This window comes from Hemiscyllium ocellatum, chromosome 1, assembly GCF_020745735.1.
Source record: "Hemiscyllium ocellatum isolate sHemOce1 chromosome 1, sHemOce1.pat.X.cur, whole genome shotgun sequence".
Classification (NCBI taxonomy): Eukaryota; Metazoa; Chordata; class Chondrichthyes; order Orectolobiformes; family Hemiscylliidae; genus Hemiscyllium; species Hemiscyllium ocellatum.
Window position 1 is genome coordinate 131,593,590 of NC_083401.1, and position 21,732 is coordinate 131,615,321.

The 21,732-nt window shown below is 40.8% G+C and overlaps 1 protein-coding gene across 6 annotated transcripts in view; it reads right to left on the reverse strand.

The window, feature by feature from the left end:
* The window catches only part of arhgap24 (Rho GTPase activating protein 24), a 452,465-nt gene that overhangs the window by 137,326 nt on the left and 293,407 nt on the right, over window positions 1-21,732 (reverse strand). Inside the window, exon 1 of one of the 6 annotated variants that reach the window (XM_060826049.1) lies at window positions 3,411-3,634. The exons of the other annotated variants lie outside the window; for them this stretch is intronic. Coding sequence (XP_060682032.1) covers window positions 3,411-3,432 — 22 coding nt within the window. The 5' untranslated portion in view covers window positions 3,433-3,634. Of the gene's footprint in view, window positions 1-3,410; window positions 3,635-21,732 lie in introns of those variants that run through there. 6 annotated transcript variants of the gene reach the window in all.

A 21,732-nucleotide genomic window follows, 5' to 3' on the forward strand; every position in this document is an offset into this window, starting at 1 on the left:
AGTGAAAATATCTGCATCATCTCAGCAAACCTTATGGACAGGGATTACTGAATTGACTTCCAGTCTTTTTCTCCAACCATAAACACCCATTTTATTTTTCTATCTATGTGTGTCACTCTATGTGTGCACACAGAGGGAGAGTTTATAAGAGGGAGGGGTTAGAGTTTTTACTGGTATGGTTATATTTTGATGGTATATAATCATTTATCCATAGTTAGAATCTATTTATTTATCATCAATGGTCATCTTTGTTAAGTACAGAAACCTGGTCCATGCATTTGGTCAGTCTGGGTCAGAAAGACAGGTAAATGGAAGAATTCTGCATGCAACTTAAGATCAGTTGTGATGTTTGGTTTCCAGCACACTCCTCCAGTGAGGCATAACAAAATGGCACATACTTGGTCAGCACTTTATGACGACACAGGGCTCTCAGTATTACTTGACTGAACTTGAGAGAAACCATTACAATGGAGGTCAGAAAAAAGTCTTGCAAATGTCACAATTATGTTTCCTGTCTAGCAATAAATACAGAACCGTGCTAAACAAAACGAAGACTCTTTCAGCTGGGAGGAGAATCTGATTGATTCAGGATAAAATGTGATGGTGCCTGTAAATGGTTGGCCCTGTCTCCATGCTTCCTCACAGTCTTCATTATCATGCAGACATTACCCTGTTATTTTCTAACATTTGCAGATAAGCACCATTCACCTGGCATCTCTTGGGTTGGGAATGTCTTGTTCTTGTATTACTATTGCAATCTGAAAACGTTAGGCCTACTAAAACAGGGACAGCTGCTCTCCCATCACTCATTCTGGTAGAAGAAGCTTTAAGGCTTTTAAAAGTCTCTAATCTTTGCTTACTAACTTCTGCATTCAAAGATATATTCACCTCGAACAGCTAAAGATAAACAGGGGTAATGTTTCTCCATTAGACGGCATGAGACTTGGGATACAGACAAGGTTTGGCCATAGGAAGAACCTGATCAGTTTTCAGCAAAGCAGCAGGTACTGTGTCCAGAAAATGGATTGCTTCGCCCGGTGAGAGTATCACAGAGCTGCTCAATTTACTTCATTGCTTTGCTATCCACAGTTCACCCAGAGGAAACTTTAAACCCTTGTGAAGGATAAAGTTGGACAATGTCATTAATGGAAGGCCCTCCCTTTCTGACACCTTCACCAAGTTGTTCTAAGTTACTGCGACCAGGGTTGTGATGGAGCAGACCGAAAGATATAGGAACAGAAGTAGGCCATTTGGCCCCTTTGAGCCAGCTTTTCCATTCAATAGGACAAGGCTGACCTGATACTTCTTATCCTTTCCCCGTAATCCTTGCTTCCTTCAAGCCTTTGCTGATCTCAGCCTCTGCAGGACCTGTGCTATGCTCTGCACAACTGAAGCAATAAGGCAACGTGTTCGATGCTGAGGAGCTGAGGGAATGGGGGCAGTCTTCTGGAAGAGGGGGATGAGGACACCGGGGAGAACAAAGTTCACCTTGTCTGTGAAGAGCTCAGCTACATTGAGCACTACAAGCCAGCCAGGACCTGATTGATTCAGTGTTCTAGTAGATGAGCGCTAGGAGCAACTAACCATCATGGAGTGTTAAATATTCATTCATCACCAGGCCAGCATTGAGCTTGCATTGTTGGGGGAGCTGCAGCCTCTATGTGCTTTGTTTCTGGCTGATTGTGCTAGCTATAAATAAATGTACTGGCTGTTTGGAATTGTGCAATCAATTTTCTGCATGTCATGATCCCCCAACTGGACAATACCAAACTGCAGGTCTCCTGTGGGCACTAGGGACAGAATGGCAGCTATAGCTAGGAACATGTAAAAGGTGTGGCCTGTTGGTTAAACAGCAAACTAGAGTGAAAGAATGTGCTTGCATCTGTGAGGCAGTGTCAGCCAAGTGAGCAGTATGGTTTTGTGTGGTGAGCAGGATGGCTTTGATCCTGTTGTGCCATTATGTTCTGGGTGAGAGGCAATGCTGGATTGCCAACATTTGCCCGGGCACACAATGGCCCTTTTAAAAGATGGTGCAGGCACTAGGGACACTAGTCTTTTGACAATATCTGGTGTATAATGAATCATTCTGGGACTAGCGGGGCTGGAATCAGACTGGAGGGACTCTACACCCACAGGGTCATTACCGAGGTGACTATAGGAAGACATAGTGAGTAATCTTGCTAGGCCTCGTGGTGGGAACACCCTCCAAAAGAAACTTGACAACTGACGCTCAGTGAAAAAAAATCCTAACTTTCAGCCCAGTATTTCCTATGTGGTATTGTCAGTTACTCAACAGATAGACAGGGTAAGGTGGCCAGAACAAGTTGACAATTCACTGTATTTATGAGCTTCAGGCTTCCTTTTGATCCTTGTTCATTTTACCAGATTTCATTTGATCTGCTTTCTGATACTCTATTAGCATAACTATGTTTCGGATCGACACAATGACCCACACAACAGGATCACAAGGCATCAGCTGTGTTCAATGTCGAGTTGTCATGTCAGCAATCTATGTTGGAAGCACAGGTCAATTTTTCGATTTCATTGTAATTAATTCCTCCTTAATCTTATTACGAATGCACTGTGTATTGTTCAATATTGCTCTAATGCAATGCCCTTTTTGTGAAAACCCTAGGGTATAGGCACAGTGAGAAAAAGAATACATAATCTAGTGAAGGAAGGGAATCAAAGATACTACAAACAAATATGGTATGCATGTATATTTGTGAATAATAGAATTAACTGATTTGAAGGAACAAGCTACTAAAACTAAAGTGTTTCTGATTCTCTGTTATGTTGGGCACTAATTAGAAAAACACATGTTTTACAAACATTATACTGATTGAGCGACATTTCTTATTTAGCCTAGTATAACACAAAGATTTTAATAACTGTTTTATGCCCTTCCTTCTTTTCAACATCTGCGAATCACATTTTACCCACAATCTTAAATGCTTCCCGTGCCTTTGCTTCTAATGTTTCATTTTTTGGGGCGAAATAAAACTGAACATGAAACAAAGTGTCAATTTAAGGTAGTTTTACTGAGAATATCAGCAACAGGCTGACGTAAAATCCAACACTGTTACACAGAAGGTAGACAGAGATGAGGGAGAACATGCCCTTTGTTTGTGAATGATTCAATTGCCAACTATTAGTTCCCAAGAAAGGTCACTCAAGAAAAGTTGCTGTGATCTAGCAATGAAACAGGTAATGTCCTGGAAAATAATGTGCTAAAATAAAACTGAAACTCTCGGATATACACCGCTGATTAAGCCCTTAACAGTTTTGATTTCAGACAACTCTGAATTGAAATAGCACTGTTGTATTTTTACAGTGAAGTACCATATCAAATGGAGCAGTTATCGCAGGCAATGCATCTTTCAGAAAGAAAAGTAACAGCCTCTGCTCACCTTGAACACAAATGTAATTCATTCGAGTAGGAGAGAATCCACCATGATACACAGCAGCTGCTGCTTTGGATTTATTGTACAGAGTTCTGCATCTGTTGAAGACTACTTGCTCATTGCCTCTTCTCCCTAGAATCCATCAGATAGGAATGGGAAATCACCTGCCCTCTGCTGTGTGGGGAAAACAGGTACCCAGTGCTTGCCGGGGCCACAAGGTCACCACAAGGTGATCTGCATACCAGCTCGCAACTGGCCAAAGACTGCACTGAGTGAGTGTGTGTGTGTGTGTGAGTGAGTGGGTGGGGAAGGGGGGGCAGCAGCTGTGAACAGGGAGGCAGCTGTACAAAGCAGCAGCTGAGGCGATGTGGAATGGGAAAAGTTGCAGGATTGTAAATCTGATAACTGACAACAGGCAAACAGCCAACTTAATGCCCCGCCAAGTCTCTGGGGCCAAGTGGCGCAAGACACATTACATACTTAACGGAGAAGTTCATTCAATAGGATTAATCTCTTGAGAGATGTATTTTGTTTTGTGATGAAAGTCCGTTCTGGTTGTCACCAGTGTGGATTATAAGAGGCAGCCTAAAGGGAGAATAGGAATTTTTTTTCTTATTTAAAGAAGTTGTCTCATTGCTTTGAAACAAATCAGAGTTAACCAACTGCCAGTTTTGTGACAGATTCGAGAAAGAAAAATAATCAATTGCTGCTGTCTTTGAAACAATGCCTTTGAATTCCACATCGCAGGTCATTGTGTATTGTGAACATTATTAACCCTGTTGGCCAGAGGTTAAAAAGTAACAATTGAACCTAACACAACACTAAGTAGAAATCTCAAAAGTTATCTTTAATGTGGTAAAACAGGCAAATCTTTGTGCAATTGTACATGAATTTTTTTTTCACTCATGGGATATGGATGATGCCGGCCAGGCAAGCAATAATTGCTAATTGCTTGAAGGGCAGTTAAGAATTGACCACATTGCTGTGGGTCTGGAGTCATATGTAGACCTGACCAGGGAAGGATGGAAGGTATCTTTCTGAAAAAGGTGATTCATGAACCAGGTGGGTTATTATGGAAATTAACAAAGAGTCACCATTAGGCTAGATTATGGAGGTTATGTTCTGTGATAGCATCTCAACCTCTGGACCACAGTCTCCGAGTTCAGGTCCCCACCAGAACCACTGGCTCAACAATCTGCAAATCACTCCACCACTTCACTCCAAGGGGAGAAACATCTGCCTGAAATACCAGTTTAAGGATCAATAGGCCTGTGTGTTACTTTGGGGAGGACAGTTGGGTCCCTTTTGGATCATGCTTTAGATGACAAACCAAGCAATGGAGATTCTGGAACTAGGAAGCATAATCTGAGAATGAGGGCCAGACTATTCAGGAGAGATGATTTCTACACACAAAGGGCGGTAGATGTTTGGAACTCTATTCTACAGACAGTTTATTCAGTATTCTCTGATGTGATGGTTTTACAGTAAGTCAAAGGCTACATTGGTTTTGTACTGACAGCAGCATTACAATATGCATTGCTTTATGATCCAAGAGTTTAGAACAGGCAATTAAACAGGCAAGAGATTACATGGTTGAAAGCGAGCAGGAAGTTTCTAAGCATGATGCTGCTGGTGTACAAAGTATGACATTGGCTTGGAGGTCTGCTGGTTTTCTGTGGCAGGTTCCAACTCTAAAACTCAACCTTCTCCAACAAGTGTCTCACCAACTTTGAAATGCCTTACCCTAACATGTGGGATTATACTAACAATGGTAAAAACATAGTTTGCAATTAAGAGATTCTGCAAGCTATGGAGACTTCACATTAGTTTCCCCCTGACTTAACCAAGCTACGTTGCCCTAAATATTAGACTACATTACTCGGGCCAAAAGGAGCTTATTCTTTAAAAATAAAAGCAAATTCACTGAGGATGCTGGGAATCTGAAATAAAAACAAAAGCACTGCTGGAAATACCCAACAGGTTTGGCAGCATCTGTGGAGCAAGAAACTGAGTCAATGTTTTGTGTCAAATACAGCTGTACTCTTGAACTGAAGAATGGTGATGGGTTTAATGATATTAAAGTGGAAGGTAATGGTGGGATTTTCTGGAGGGGAAGAAGAAAAAGCAAAGATCTGACATAGTATGGATGGCATGAGAAATTAAATGATAAAGATACCTTGGAATAAAATACAAAAGAAGGAGTATGATTGTAGGATATTGTAGGATTGTGGGGTTGGGTGACTGTCCATGCGGAATTTGTACATTCTCCCCATGTCTGTGTGGGTTTTCTCCACATGATCTGGTTTCCTCCAACAGTCCAAAGATGTGAAGGTTAGGTGGATTGGCCATGCTAAGTTGCCCATAACGTGTGGGGGTGTGAAGATGAGGTGGACGAGCCACGGGAAATGCAGGGCTAATGGGATAGGTTGGCAGTGGTGGGGCTGGCTCTGGGTGGAATGCTCTTCTGAGGGTCAGTGTGGATTCAATGGGCCGAATGGCCTGCTTCCATGCTGCAGGGTTTCTATGATACGATCATTAAAGAAACAAAGTATGTGCAGAGTAAGTGTGAATGACAGAATCATGAACAGCTCTGACCATGAGCAAAAGCACAGAAAACAAAACGCAGATAGGCATATGACAAAAATCAAACCAGGAGATAGAATGATATGAAACAATTCAACTCAGTGTTGAATCCAGAAGGCTGCTGAGTACCTAATCTTGATTGAATCACCAAAGATTAAAAACAAAAAGGGTCTTTAAAGCTGACATCAATGATGTCACTCAAAGCAATATACTCCCTGAGACAAAAGATGTGATCCTATTATATTTTCATGTAAAAAGCTTCTGATGGTAGATATGACAACATCCACTGGACTGCACAAAAAGGGCAGCTGTGGGACTTTGCAGTAAGGGAATCTATTATTTGCAGTTAATTAATTCCCTGAGGGCTGACTGTCTAGCCTATGAGCAGCAATATCATTTACCTCAATTTTCTACAATTTATTGCACAAAGATCCAGATCGGAAAACAAGATCATTAAAATTGGAGTAATTAACAATGCAATTACACTGCTGATTGAAAATTACGGTCTAACCCTTCCAACAACTATCATAGTTTGAATGCTTTCTGGTTTTCACCAAAATGAAAGAACGATCATTCACCTACAAAAGACACAACCAAAACAAGTGGCACTTTTATAAGCCCTGCTCAGGCACTTCACAGGGTGATAGATGAGCAGCAGCGATTACCAGAACAAGTACTAAATGGAGAATGGCTGAAGGGCTTGGTCAAACAAATAGATTTTCAGAGATCAATCACAAATTCAGTAGGAAGCTAAACTATATATAGTCAGGGGAGTGGAATAAATGTTAGAGATTGAAATGATGAAATTAGAAAATATCCTCATTAGATCACATAAAACTACGTACCACCGTGGTCATTGACACAAAACAGATATTCAGGCAGTGAAATGACAAAGCAGGAGACTCAGTTACAGGCCGTAATGTTCCTGATGTCTAGGTAATCTCTGAGTCCTAAAGTCTCAACGCAGATGTCCCAAATAGATAGGAGACCAAGCTCGATGCTGGATTAGTTGGCGCTCAGTGCATCCATAAGACTGGAGCTGTCTGTATAGAATGAGTGGTAAAGGCAGGCATCAACCATGATGGCATCTACAGAAGGGAGAAGGCAGCATTTTGCAAGGTAACAGCTGAGCACAAAGTGCTCAAAGGGCAGAATGGCCTACTCCTGCATCTATTGTCTATTGTCTATTGACCACACTGTCAAAAGGAAAGTAACTCTATCTCCTTGTTAGCCATATACTAAAGTACCCCAGACCATAAATACCATGAGAAATAGGACAGGAATAGGCCTCTCTGTCTTCTGTCAGTCAATCTACCATCCATGGAAATATTCTATCTTCAAAGTTATGAGCTTTTATCTTATTAAGTGTCTTGACCTTTGATAACATATCATCCAGGTCCATGAGTATGCTCCACCATTCAATAGGATCATGGCTGATCTAACAATCTTTACATCGACTTTCCTGCATTTCCTCATAACCTTGGATTCCACCATTTCTCCTCCCGACTGATCAAGAATCTCTCTCAGACTTAAATATGCCTCACTGTTCTCAGTAGCAAGGCTCTTACCCCTCTGATAGAAGAAATTCCTTCTCATCTCAGTCTTAAATTAGCACCCCTTAATTATGAGACCATGCCCTCTGATCCTGGACTCCCCCAGACGGGGGAAATACTCCCTCAGAATTTACTCTGTCAAGTTCCTTAGCAATCCTGTATGTTTCAATGAGATAATCTCCCATTCTTCTAAACTCCAATGTGTAGAGTCCTAGCATGTTTACATGATTTGCCTTAAGCTCATAGTACAATCCTTTGCTTTGCATTCCAGCTTTCTGCAGTATATCTTCATTTAGATATTACACGGTGCTTTCCAAAATGCACACCTGACATTTTCCCATGTCATACTCAGTTGGCCAGCTTTTTGCCCACTGACTTAACCGATCAACATCCCTATGAACTGTTTGTATTCCTCTTGCAAACTATTCTTGTGCCATCTGCGAATTTGACTGCAGTACACAGTTTTGCACAACATAACGAGGTAGCCTAAGGTGGAACGAATCGTTTGCATGACAATAAAAAGATATCTGTACCTTCACCAGGGATGGCAGCTCCCAGAGTTGCAGCCAGACGTGGGAATTGACACAAGCCGGAAGAAAATGAATCTGTCACCACCATTCCTTTCTCTCATAAAAATCAGTTTCAAAATAACCACCAAGAGAATGTGCCAGGAGAGTTGAAGTAAAGAATGCTGTCGTCTAGTGGAGCGTGAATGCTTTGCCACAGAGAATAGACGAGATAGAAAAGGGTACATCAATATTTCAACCATTGGACAATGCAAGTGAAAGAAAAGAAGAATGGAGTTTGTTTTTGCTCACTGCAGCAGAGGGACAGCTCAGACACAACGGGATTGATGGCCTCGTCTGCTCAAAACAAACATGATTCCATGGCACAAGGAATGATACTAATGAAGAAAAGTTTGTTTATTCTTGCAAACATTTATTTCTCATTATTTACACCTGAATGTTAATCCGTTTATTTTAAGTGACTTAAAGAGTAGACATACTGGACTGGTTCAGAAGGTGTTATTGCAAAAGCCAGTGTTTTGCTGTAAGTATGACCCAGGAGGAAGAATTCATATTCTTGGGAAGTCCTGTAACCAAGGAAAGCTAAATCAAAGAGATAGCTTCCTCATTGTGGACAAGGTGTATGGCTCAGTGTAGGAGGTTTTAAAATCACATGGCAGAGAATTGTGGATAGCCCACATTTTAGGTTAGAGAGGGAGAGCAGGATTAGTAAAGCTACTGGTCAAGAAGCAGGAGATGTATGTACAATAAATAGTGAGAAATAAACAGGCTTGAGTTACACGAAATAATATCCAGGGGGTAAGTCAATATTGTTCACCATAACTCAATGGAAAATCCACAAAACCCTGCAGAAAGTGTTCCTTAGGACCACTCTAGGAATCGTATGTCACAGCATGAAACAAGACATGCAGGAGTGATCAATATCATGACCTTGATTCATCACATCCATTAAAGATGCCAAAGCATAATTGTAGCTGCTCACACACAGCTACTTGGGAAATGATGTGTAGAATAATTTGCACTGGCCCTGGGTCAGCTTAGAGCTGGCACAACCAGTAACACGTAATCGTTCGCTGCAGTCTAAAACTTAACTCTAATATGTAAAACCATGCATGCAGTGGCAGTGTGTCAAGTCTCTTAGCAACCAGCTGATACAGCACCCGTACCACTTGTGTCGCTCTTAAACAGCGGTCAAGTGCTGGGTCACTGCGTCCTTTGCCTGCAGACTTATGCTTGGAGCTCCCCTTCATGTCCTGTCGTTTCTTTATCCCTCTCCCTTCAGCCATGGTAACAACTACTAATGGGCTGAGACATATTATGGGCTTTTCTACAAGCTTTCCAAAATTCTATTCCTCTATTCAGATACTGCGTGTTAATGAAACTCGTCCTTTCCATTTTATTTACATTAAATTTCTGCTCAACTATTACTACTCCTGCAGCAGAAGTAGTGATTTGTTTGTACATTTGCTTTCTCAATGTGTTTGCTGGTTTCACAGCTCACAATGAGGTCCTCTCTATCAGGGGCAAACGCAGACCGGGTGGGTGGTCAATTGGCAGTTCATTTAGTCCGCAAGCAGAATGCCAAGCTTTAAGTGCTTGCCATTTTCCTTCACAAACTTGCTCTCATGCTCACATTTCTGTCCTCTGCCTGCTGCACTGCTCCACTGAAGCTCAACACGAGCTGAAAGAGCAACCCTTCATCTTCGGATCAGGCATTTTGTAGCTTTCTGGTCTCAACATGAAGTCCAACAATTTCAGGCCTTAAAGTGTCACTCACAAAAACAGAAACTGTTGGAGAAACTCAACTTCTGAGAAAACCCTTCTTCAGAACTGTTCACCGGACCCGAAACAGTAACTCCACTTTCACTCCACAGATGCTGCCAGACCTGCTAAGTTTCTCTAGAAGTTTGTTTTTTGTCTCAAATTTCCAGCATCTACAGTTCTTCAATTTGTTTTTCATTTAGCATTGAACTCTGTCACCCTGGGTCGATTGTTTTATTGTCTATGTGCTGGTCAGAATATTGTCTTTCATCTTGTTGCTGTCAGACATAGTTAGTCAATAGGGGAAAGCGAGGACTGCAGATGCTGAGATCAGAGTCAAAACGTGTGGTGCTGGAAAAGCACAGCAGGTCAGGCAGCATCCAAGGATCAGCAGAGTCAATGTTTTGAGCATAAGCTCTTCACTATTCTGCTATCCATACTTTCTCTGAACAAATTGTGTTTCTATACTGCAACCATTAGCACTCCTTTTTCCTTTGGAATAACAAATGTCACTGGAACAACATCTCATCTAGCCCAGATGCCCCATTTTCTTTCTTCCTTTTCAATGGGACAAAACCCATCACACTACCACTTTCCTTCAGTTCTTATACATTAAAAGTTAAATGTTGTTGCAGTGCAATGAAACTGCGGAGAAACTGAGGAGGAGCTAATGTGTCAGCAAGCCCAGGACCAGCAGCAACCTCCAACAAATTTCAAAGGCCTCCAGCTGAAAACCTTACAGCTGAAGGTTCCAACTGAAGATTATAGAGTCCCTACAGTGCAGATAGAGGTCATTCAGCCCACTGAGTCTGCACCAAGCCTCCAAAGAACACCACCACTCCTGTAACCCCTGCAGATCTGTGGACAATATGTGACAATTTAGCATGGCCAATCCACCTAACCTCCACATCTTTGCAGTGTGACAGGAAACCTGAGCACTCAGTTCATGCAGACATGGAAAAACATGCGAATTCCATGCAGATATTTACAAAAGGCTGGAATCTAACCTGGCATTAGCACTGGATCCCTAGCTTTGTGAGATAACAGTATTAACCATATAGCCACCATTAGCCCCAAAGGTCTAATAGATATTCTATTTTCATTTCTGTCATTCAGTAGGTTATAATTCTTTTGTTCCTTTATTGACATCAGATTCTTCAATATTTGTTTCATCAAAATTACATAATAAAATGCTTTGATGTTATAGAATTTCATTTATTAAAGATTCCAAAACTGAAACCTTACATCAAGTGCCACACTTGAGTGACATGAGGATAAATCAACCGTTTTTCATTCATTCACAGGCTGTAGGCTTTGCTAATCATTTATTGTCCATCCCTAGTTTCTCTTCAGAAAGTGATGGAGAGCTGCCTTCTTGAAACACTGCAGTCTATTTAATGTAGAGAGAGCAGTTATGGGGGGAGCTTTAAGAATGTGAGCCAGGTACAGTGAAGGAACAGCAAAAAAGCTCCAAGTCAGGATGGCTTTGGCTTGGAGGGGAACTTGCAGGTGTCCCCACGTGTCTGCTGTCTTTGACTTTCTAGAGAGTAGAAGTCAAAGCTTTGGAAGGTGCAGTCTCAGAAAGCTTGTTGGGTTGTAGAAGTGTCTCTTGTAGATGGGACACATTGCTGCAATCCAATGTTGGTGGTCATGGCAAGTCAGAAATTAAGTTACTCACCACAGCATTCTTAGCCTCTGATCTATTCTTTCAGTAACAGTATTGAAATGGCTAGCCCAGTTCAGTTGCTGATCAATGGAAACTCCCAACGTAGTGATAGTGAGGGATTCAGCAATGGGAGCGATGATTGGATTCTCGCTTGCTGGAGATGATCATTACCAAGTATTTGTGTTACTTGCCACATATCAGCTCAAATCTGAAATGTTATCCACATCTTGTAACTGTTTGTTGCCACTATCAGGGATATTTCCCATCAATGTGCTAATGATTGAGAGTAGAAAAATTGTGAGATAATTACTCAGATTGGATTTGTCTTTTAATTTTGTGGGAAAAATGTACCGATGCAATTTTTCACAATGCCTCAAAGATCTTCATTTAAACATTTATTCATAGGATGTGGGTATTTTTGGCTTGGCCAACCCTTATTACCCATTCCTTGAGAAGGTGGTAGTGAGCTGCCTTCCCAACCAGCTGCAGTCCAATCACTGTAGGTGGAACGACAGTATAATAAGGAAGGGCATTCCGGGATTTAGGCTGAGTGACAGTATATTTCCAAGTAAGGATGGTGAGTGGCTTGGAGGGGAACTTGCAAGTTGTATTATTCCCATTATACCTGCACCTCCCTTGTCTTTCTAGATGACAGGGGTTATGTGTTTGGAAATTAATGTCCCATGAGCCGTGGTGAGTTTCTGCAGTGCATCTTGTAGGTAATACACACTGTTGCTACTCAGTATCGGTGGTGGAGGGAGGGAGTCGCTTTGTCTTGGGTGGTGCCACGTTTGAGAATGTTGTTAAAGCTGCACCCATCTGGGTAAGCGGCAGCAAATCTACCACACTACTCAAACATGACGAGCTGTGGTGAGGTTTCAACACTTCAAACATTCTGATCGAAGAACTGAAATCAGTGCTGCTGTCTAATGTTCACTGTTTTCAACAACAACTACATTCCCCTGCCCACTTCACCCACATACAAATACAACAGAAACAATCCACCTCTTTTGGTGTTCATAAATATAACAATCCAGAAGGGAACTTCATATCATTTCTAGGCCACTATCCAACATTCCTCTCTACCCTTTTCAATACAATTACATACATGCTTAGCTCTGAATAGCAATCACTTCAATGATTTGAGCCATAGCACTTAAAGGAGAAACAACCTTTTTAATTTGAGATAAGGTTCAACAATTCAGGGCTTTCATATGTATGTAGTTTCACAGAAAATCAGGTATATGATGCTTTACGTAAACAGTGCCTCAATCAAAGATGGTTATCATTAATTCCTTCTCAGATTTCGATAAGAGAACTTAAAAGCTTTAACTTCGTTGGAAATATTTGAACTGCAAGCAACCAAATTTCATCATTATAGGCTCAACTCTGTACACAAAAGTTTTGTAAAACTACATCTGTCAAAGAGACCTGCAATGTCAGTTACAGATGTTCCTCAGACTGTCTAATAATAGTGATTAAATTCCTTCATTACCACAAGTTCCAGTGCAGACTGCAATCAGTGTTCAAGAAAAAACAAAATACTCCAGTTGCTGGAAATTGGAACCAAACAGAAAATGCTGAAAATACAGTGAACAGTTAACTTACCATGTCAGGTAAAATACCTTAAATGGCTCTGTTCTCTCACAAAGATGCAACCTGACCTATGGAACATTTCCACCAATTTCTGGTTTTGTGATCAATGTTTCTAACCCAGGAAAATATAAAGCCAATATACAATCCCTCTGCGGGTGGTTGCAATGTGAGATTGTGACTGGTGTGACTTCAGATGAAACAGAAACACACTCTTCAAAGAATGAGGAGTCAGCAAATTAAGTTAAATGCGCAGATAATTACTTGTGCATGGAAAATAAACCTTTTTGGACTACTCAGTTGAACTCTCACACCATCGTGTCATGGGGCAGGGTGTGAAATGGCAACATGCCATTTCACTTAAAGAGAATCATGAAATGAAGGATAAAAGCTTCTTTCCTACAGAAAGACTGGAAAACCTGACCAAGTTTAAGAAAACAGACAGACAGAACTACATCATAAATATCTAAGGAGTATGGATATGACCTGCATGCATTAGTTGACTCGTTGCTGTTACCCCTCTGTCCCTCTTATTGGGTGAAGTTTTCCATTAATTATATCAACATCTACATATATAATAAAAGTGACTGCACTGGGTTGTGCAATGCCCCATGAAGATCTGCCAGCTGAATTCTTTTTGGGAAGCGTCTAGGAAAATACATAGAAGGCAGAAAGTTAATGCTTTAAATGTCATTTTATTTGTATTTTCCATTTAAAAATTAATTGTTTTGTATTTGTTATTTACTCCTGCTTTCCTAAATTGCTTGACTTAGTGAAAAAAATCAGAAGTCGCTATCACCTTCCCCATTAGTCACCAGCCTAACCCATTCCCATTCCAGTTGCTGTTTGCCCAATCTCAGTATACTTCTCTGCTTTTTACAGTCACTTATGTTCCCTGGAAGCTCTTGGCTGTTAAGGATCCACTTTAGATGCCATTAATATGGTAATGGAGGGGCCAAACACTTAGTTCAGGCTTCCTCAGGGAAAGTGGGCTGCTTGGAGTGAAGCAGGCAAAGACTTAGCCCAGAAAGCAGCTGCTGCCAAACAGGTTTTCCTCAAATCTGGACATTTGCTGTGGGCTGGTCAACTTTCAGAAGCCCAACTGCAAGCAGGCTTTCCCCTGACCAATTTGAATGCATGCTCCTTAGAACATGTACATGTCAGGTCTGTCAAGCTTAGAGGAATGAGTGCCTCTTTTCTCCAGTACTGTGAGAGATACACTAGCATTACTTTAAAACTCAATACAAAAGTATTAAATAAAGCAGGTGTCCACCTGCAAGTGAAACTCGGAAATGAATAACCAGGCTAATCTACAGAGGCAGCATAAATTTATGAGCTGTTTTGTGACTGTTCTAAATCAAATGAACAGCCCTTTACAATAAATATGAATTCCTGAGATACCAATTTTGGTACTTCTTCATTAAAGACATCACTTTGGTAGACTGACAAGATTGCTAGTTATATTTCTCTTTGTGCGCAGCATTTGACTTTGCACTTTATCCATCCCACTCGCATTATCTGCCTTTGATCCATTAAATAATACACTCAGTACATAGCAGTTGAATGAGGTGCATAACCTGAGGGGGGTGTACATTTGAAATATAAGGCATTTGTATGGTGTCAGTTGATACCAAAGTGTAATAGCACTTCAATATCATAAGATAAAAGGAATATGAGAAATGAAGATTCAGAATCTTTCACATATTTTTTCCATTAGGTTTCAGGAAGAGGACTGCAGGAGACTGGTTGAGTTTGATAGTAACCAGCAGCTTGCTCTGTCTGAATAAAACAAAGTTGTTTGAAGGATTCCAATAATCAGCCTATTTCTACTTGGACTGCAAACTTTTATTCATTGGCGATTTGGAGACACAGACATAAATGGCAGCTAGCCAAAACAGGCATCCTCACTTATAGTAAAATTCCCGAAACCTCTTAAGTGTCCAAAATTTGATTTCACTGATGTCTCTCCACAGATGCTGCCAGACTTGCTGAGCTTGACCAGCAATTTCTGTTTTCATTTCTGATTTACAGCATCTGCAATTCTTTTGGTTTGTATCTTTACTCATGAAGTGTGGGTCCTGCTGACTGGGTCAGCATTTATTATCAGTCCCTACTTGCCTTTGCCCTCATGTGGAACTCATAACCAAAACATGCAGGAGTTTTAAATAAACAGCTAAATAGTGCTTCTCATCCTCACTATAAAGTAACAATGTAGAATGGAATGAAGGAAAACAAAATTTCCACATTCAATATTTTTTTGAAATTGTGCTTCAATAGTAAGTGCTTCCATGTAACATTACATAAAAACCGTTGAATCAAATCAGAAAAGATGTCAAACAAAAATCAATCCTCAATGCAGACACTGGGTGAATGTAAAATCCCATAAGCCTCACTAAAGCTTTTGCAACAGAAACAGTTGTATGGTTAGCGTTGTGTTCATCGTATGCCAAATCAATTTTTGACATAATGTTGCTTCTCCCCTCCCCCTACCACAACCAGTTTTATTCTCATTCATTGTTTTCAATAACAACTTGAATGAATTCCAAAAGTGAATTTGCATCTCCTGCATTGGATTTCTTTATCTAAACCTCCACGGGCAGGCAGCTTGTTTACTCAAAACCAGGAAGCAAATGAGTATAGAAGTGGTCTGATCGCGGGGTGTTCATGTCTCACTGCACACACATACACAGAGCTTTTAATTTCAGCTCTGCTAAGTCGGAAATTAATGGTCTGCTATTATCTTATTTAGCACAATAGGATGCAGCCAAACTTAGCAGAGATGTTTTTATTTGCTTTCAATTTAATGTGGCACTATTTTACATTGGATTGCTTGGCTTAGCAGTACCTGTGAATTTCATTTTGTGTTTCGGGGCCACATAATAAGTGTTGGGTTTGACACAGACCAATGAAGAAGGAGAAAAGACAAGGGTAGTCTTCAGGCTTATATTTCAAAGTAACACTATTTATTATGGTAAAAATCACACAACACCAGGTTATAGTCCAACAGGTTTAATTGGAAGCACACTCGCTTTCAGAGCGACCCTCCTTCATCAGGTGGTAGTGGAGGGCTCAATCCTAACACACAGCCCTCCACAACCACCTGATGAAGGAGGGTCGCTCCGAAAGCTAGTGTGCTTCCAATTAAACCTTTTGGACTATAACCTGGTGGTGTGGGAGTTTTAACTTTGTACAACCCAGTCCAACACCAGCATCTCCAAATCATGACTATTATGCCTGCAGTCAAAATACTATTACATGTGATAATCTTGCAAACTCTGCCTTTTAGTTACACTAGGCAGTCACAAATCTATCTTCATGAAGTGTTTGTATTCATGTGCTCTCTGGGTCTCTTTCAGAGAGTCATACATTCCGATATGCTTCTTACAGTGCATTTTCCAGATTGTCCGAACTATGCCCCCACTGCGTATTAATGCCAGTGATGTGGAGTTTTTTGACAAAATTGCAAGGTTACTCTAGGATCATATTAGCTTAGGCAACATTATACACTCAATCTTAAAGATCACACTTAAAATCCTATTGTTTACATTGCTTTGCTATGAAGAAGCATAATGCTGAACGTGTTAATTGCGAAATATCTTTCACCCCCATTTAAGTACAATTCCTTATTTAATCTATTTCAACAATTCACAATCATTGTGCTATGTTCACATAAACAACCGAGAAAATAAGATTTCTAAGTAGTTCTTTATTCAGGTGATGTGGGCAGTGGTATGGCCAGGAATTATTGGTCCTCATTAATTCTTCAAATTGAAGTAGTGGTTAGCTGCCCTCTTAAATTGCTAAATTGTTTTGATATGGACAGACTTCTACAGTGCTGTTGGGGAGGCAGTTACAAGAACTTGACAAAGTGACAGTGACGTCATGGCAATATATTTCCAAGCCAGGAAAGTGCATGGCTTCAAGAGGAATTTGCAGGTGGTGGTGCTCTCAGCTTCTGCTGTCCTTGTCCTTCGAAGTTTATGTGAGAAAGTAAAGATTAGGATCATAATAAGTAAACCAGTGGGGACCCTTGAGCCCACTTCACCACTAAATACAATGATCTTCTGTCTTAAAACCATTTTGCCACCCATTTCTCATATTCCTTGATTTTCTTAGTTACCAAAATATAATGCATTCCTAAATGTATTCTCAACTCCACAGGGTCAAGGGAAATACAAAAATTTATAACACTTCAAGTGAGGATACTTTCCTTCTCTCCATGCTAAGTTATGCGTCCCTTATTATGGGCTGTGCTCCCATGATATAGATTCCCCAGACTATGGGAGCAACCAATGTCTATTCTATCAAGTTTCTATAGAATCATGCACATTTCATGCTTCCTGTCCTCATATTCCCTTGCAATATAGGCCAACATGCTTACTTAACACGCTAGCTGTCTGTATTCCTTTAAAAAAAGTCCACCCAAGTCTCAAAACATTAACATATGCAAGTTTCACACTTTTCAATAATATTTTATTTAATTCTTATGCCCAAAGTGAATAAACTCAATTCCCTCATTTACACACCATTCGTCATTTTGCTGTCCACTCACTTCGCCTGTCTGTATCTTAGTAGCCTCTTATCCTTTATGTTTTATCATCAACACACTTTACTCTAGTGGTGGAATTTGGTCATGAAGCCGGATCAGTAATCAAGAGTCCCAAACCAATGTTTTGGGACATGGCTTCCAATCTAACATAGCAGATGACAAAATTTGAATTCAGTAGAAGCCTGGAATTTAAAAGCTAGTGCAATGGTGCCCATGTAATCACAATTGATTGTTGCAAAAACTTACCTAGTCCGCTAAAGTTATTCAGGAAAGGGAAAGTAGCCGTCCTTACCTGGTCTGGCCTACAAAAGACTCGAGACCCACAGGAATGTGGTCTGACCTTTCACTGACACCTGGGGCAACTAGGGATGGTCAATAAATGCTGTTGTGGCCAACAGTGCCCTACATCCAATAAATATATTTTTTAATAGTTTCTAAGTTTCTCTAACACATTTTCTCTGGTAATATTAATCACTTGAAGCTTGTCACTTTTATTATTTGCTTGGTAATGCTTCATTTCTGGTGTGTAATTTGTGTCTTTTACTAAGAAAAGGAAGCATGCAATTTTAAATAATGATTGAAAGCTCACAAGAAAGATAAGTCAAGAAATTCATGGGCCTCAATCGTTGGGGTTTTGGGGCTGCAATTTGAAGGACTCGGCCTGTTCACATTGTGGTGAATGACTCTGACACAGGTCTGTAACCAGCATTGCCCTCCACTTCTCAACATTACGGGCAAACTCTATGCAGAGACTGGTTGCCTCTCTAAAAAGGAAGCTCTTCAAAAGAGATTGCTGGAATAGAGATTCTGGCAAATTGAACACGAGAGAGACATGTGGCGATGGAAGCTTTAATGGTTCAGGTAGGCAGGTGTATAAAAACCCTGGCTTTGTGGGAAGGCCAGGAAACTCTAAAAGGCCAGCTCAGAAGAAAATGAATGTGCATGGTCAAGGAGGTTGTTGGACTTCGGCTCAATATACCAACTTCCTTTCTTCTATATGTGAGCCCAGTCCTGCGTGCTCTTTAAATAAAGCAATAGGAGAAGATATTCAATCTTACACTTTTAGATTTATTCTAACAATAAGTAGATAAAGTATACAGAGCTCTGGGTCCAAACCGTTCTGTCCCTGACAAACTACTAAGTAAGTCAGTTCACAAAGAACAAATACGTATTCCTGCCCCTGACCCAGTCTTTTATACCATACAAAACATCATACCATCACTCAAGTGAGATTGTCTTCTAATTGGCTGTTGATCTGACTCCATTCCCCGCCTCCTCGCATTCCCGGATGTCTGATCCCGTGTGACCCTCCTTTGTCTCTGAAAAGGAGCACCACGCGGCCTCCTTTCGGGCGCGAAACGGCCGATCACGTGACCTCCCGGCACTCTTCCAGAGCAAGAAACAGGGAGACCACATGACTGCGCCCGCGTCTCGGAGCATCACATGATCATCCTCTGCACACGCATCAGAGGACCACGTGACCTCCGAATGCCGAGGACATGCCCACTCGCCGTCTACAATCTTTTCTACAAGTAAGCCATATATATATTTACAAGGTCAACTCTTGGGGTCTGGGTCCGAACACTGTGATCAATTATAATCTTGCATATTTTGGAATAATTTCAGATCATGCATTCCTTTCAGATAATTCACCTCAACTTCATGTTGAAGTAGACAAATCCTAGTCTGATAGGCCGACTTATCACTCCTTACTGGGAAGGGAGCCCCCGAGTCTATTACCATCCTCCATATAATCTCTTTACCAAGTTTCAGACAGGTTATAACATGCTAGATATTGCTAACATCTGGAAATAATGCCACAGTTCACCAAAAGACAGTCTGACAGATGTCTTTGGTTGAACAAGTGTCAGAGGAGGACATCAATAGGGTGGAATACAGGACAGTGTGGAATGTACATATGCACTGACATTCTGGGTGCATTGGCAGGCCTGCCCTCCAGTCTCCCGTCATTACCAAGGACAATGGAGCATTCCAGCACCTCAGAGGGTATCGCACAAAACTTATAACCTCCACCTCCCTATCCTGCTACAGGCCCAGAGGCCTGTTTCCCCACCTACTGCAGAATCTGCGTGTGCATTAAGTTACTTGTTCCTCTACGAGCACCATGAGTATGTGGCAATACTTTCTGGCAAAAGTATCATTGTTCCTCCAAAAATCACTGGAGTGCTTCAAAACACAATCCAATGGCATATTTTTTTCAAAGAAAGGAGTTTGCTGCAGTCGTGGCAGCTGACCTTTAAACAAGGCACCATTTGCTTTGCTCGTGTCTCATTTTATCCCCCCAAAATTACACATTGCAGGTATTACAAAGATTGGTGTTAGCCAAATTTGAAATCCTGACATCACATTGGTCATGAGCCTTTAATATTCAGACAGGGCAATGCAACATGTACAGGAGCAAGTGAATGATGCAGCTGTGTGCTATATATCCTTGGGGGAATCAAAAGTGGTTCACAATGTGAGTCACGTCTCACTTTTACCAGCAGCTCTGTGTTTACTATATGGGTTCAAATTGAGTTTCAGTGGAAGCAAGTCTTGAAGTAATCATATCCGAAACAAGTACATACATGAATCTACATGATTAAATGTGGAAAATAAGTTATCGTTCATCTCTTTAATGTAGAAACAATATTTCAACTTCATTAGTAACAGCCAGGCGTAAGAGTTCCCTATCTACTCACATTAAAAAAAAACAGATAGCAGCACATTGCTCAAAGGCTGTTCTAATTGAAACAAAATGCCCCATTTGTGCACCATCTACATGCATCTTGTCCTGACTCTCCAGCTACTTTTCTCAAACTGCCAAAACCTAAATGTTATTAAATAGATCAGTTGCTCATGCGATAATGGGTATGGTTGGTTGGGCTAGCGTTTATTGCTCATCCTGTTTTACAGAGTGTAAAAGTTAAACACATTGCTGTGGGTCTGGAGACACTTGTAGGCCAGACCAGCTTAGGATGGCAGGTTTCCTTCCCTGAAGGATACTAGTGAACCAGATGTTCTTTTCTCCCCTTGACAATTGACAGCGGTTCTGCACTCACCATTCGATTTGCTTTTCATTCAAAATTTTCTCAAAATTTAATTCAAACTCAGCCCTGAGGTTCTGATTTACGAGGCAAAAGTGAGGACTACAGATGCTGGAAACCAGAGTCTAGATTAGAGTGGTGCTGGAAAAGCACAGCAGGTCAGGCAGCATCCGAGGAGCAGGAAAAATATCAATGTTTTGGGCAAAAGCCCACCCCACATTGGGTGGTGTTCTGGTTTACTACTCTGGGAACCATAGCATCACTCCCCTGTGCTTTAAATGTGCTTCAAACAAAAGCAATGCATGTTGTATTTTTCATGAATACCATCTAGTTTTATTTACTAAGATTTTTGTTTTTGTTATTGTTAAAATCTATGTCCTCACAATAGGGAAGCCTTTCAAATGACTACCATATGGCATCATGTGAAAGCAGTTTCATCTCCAAAACAATGCATCATGGGAAATGTAACGGAATACACGCTGAGTGTCAGCTCTACATGTGGGTTGGAATCCCACTGCTGCCACCATTTTGGATCCCCTCTGTTTTGGTGAGTAACACAGATGAAATATCTTGAATTCATTTTACTTGAAAAACTCATGCAGATTTAATTAACAGCTTAAACTATAATCGGATTTCCAGATTGCTCATTCTGCTAGAGTGTACTTGACAACAGGTTTCATCCTGGTCCTCAGCTCATTAGCATCTCCTAAAATAATAATACAGCAATAGATAGTAAACTTTTTAACACTGAAAACTTGAAACCAGCTTGTTTGCTATGATCTGCCAGTACTGCTTGCAAAACAAAAAACTTTTCACTGTACTTAGGTACTTGCGACAACAATAAATCAAGTATTAGAGGTGTTATCAGATATAAATGCTGAAGATTACAAGAATACAGCACACATCATGAAGACAGTTGTGCCTTTTGGATTGTTACCTAAACTTTTAGATTAGATTAGAAACAGGCCCTTTGGCCCAACAGTCCAAAACATCCCTCTGAAGAGTAACCCACCAAGACCCATTTCCCTCTTACTAATGCACCTAACACT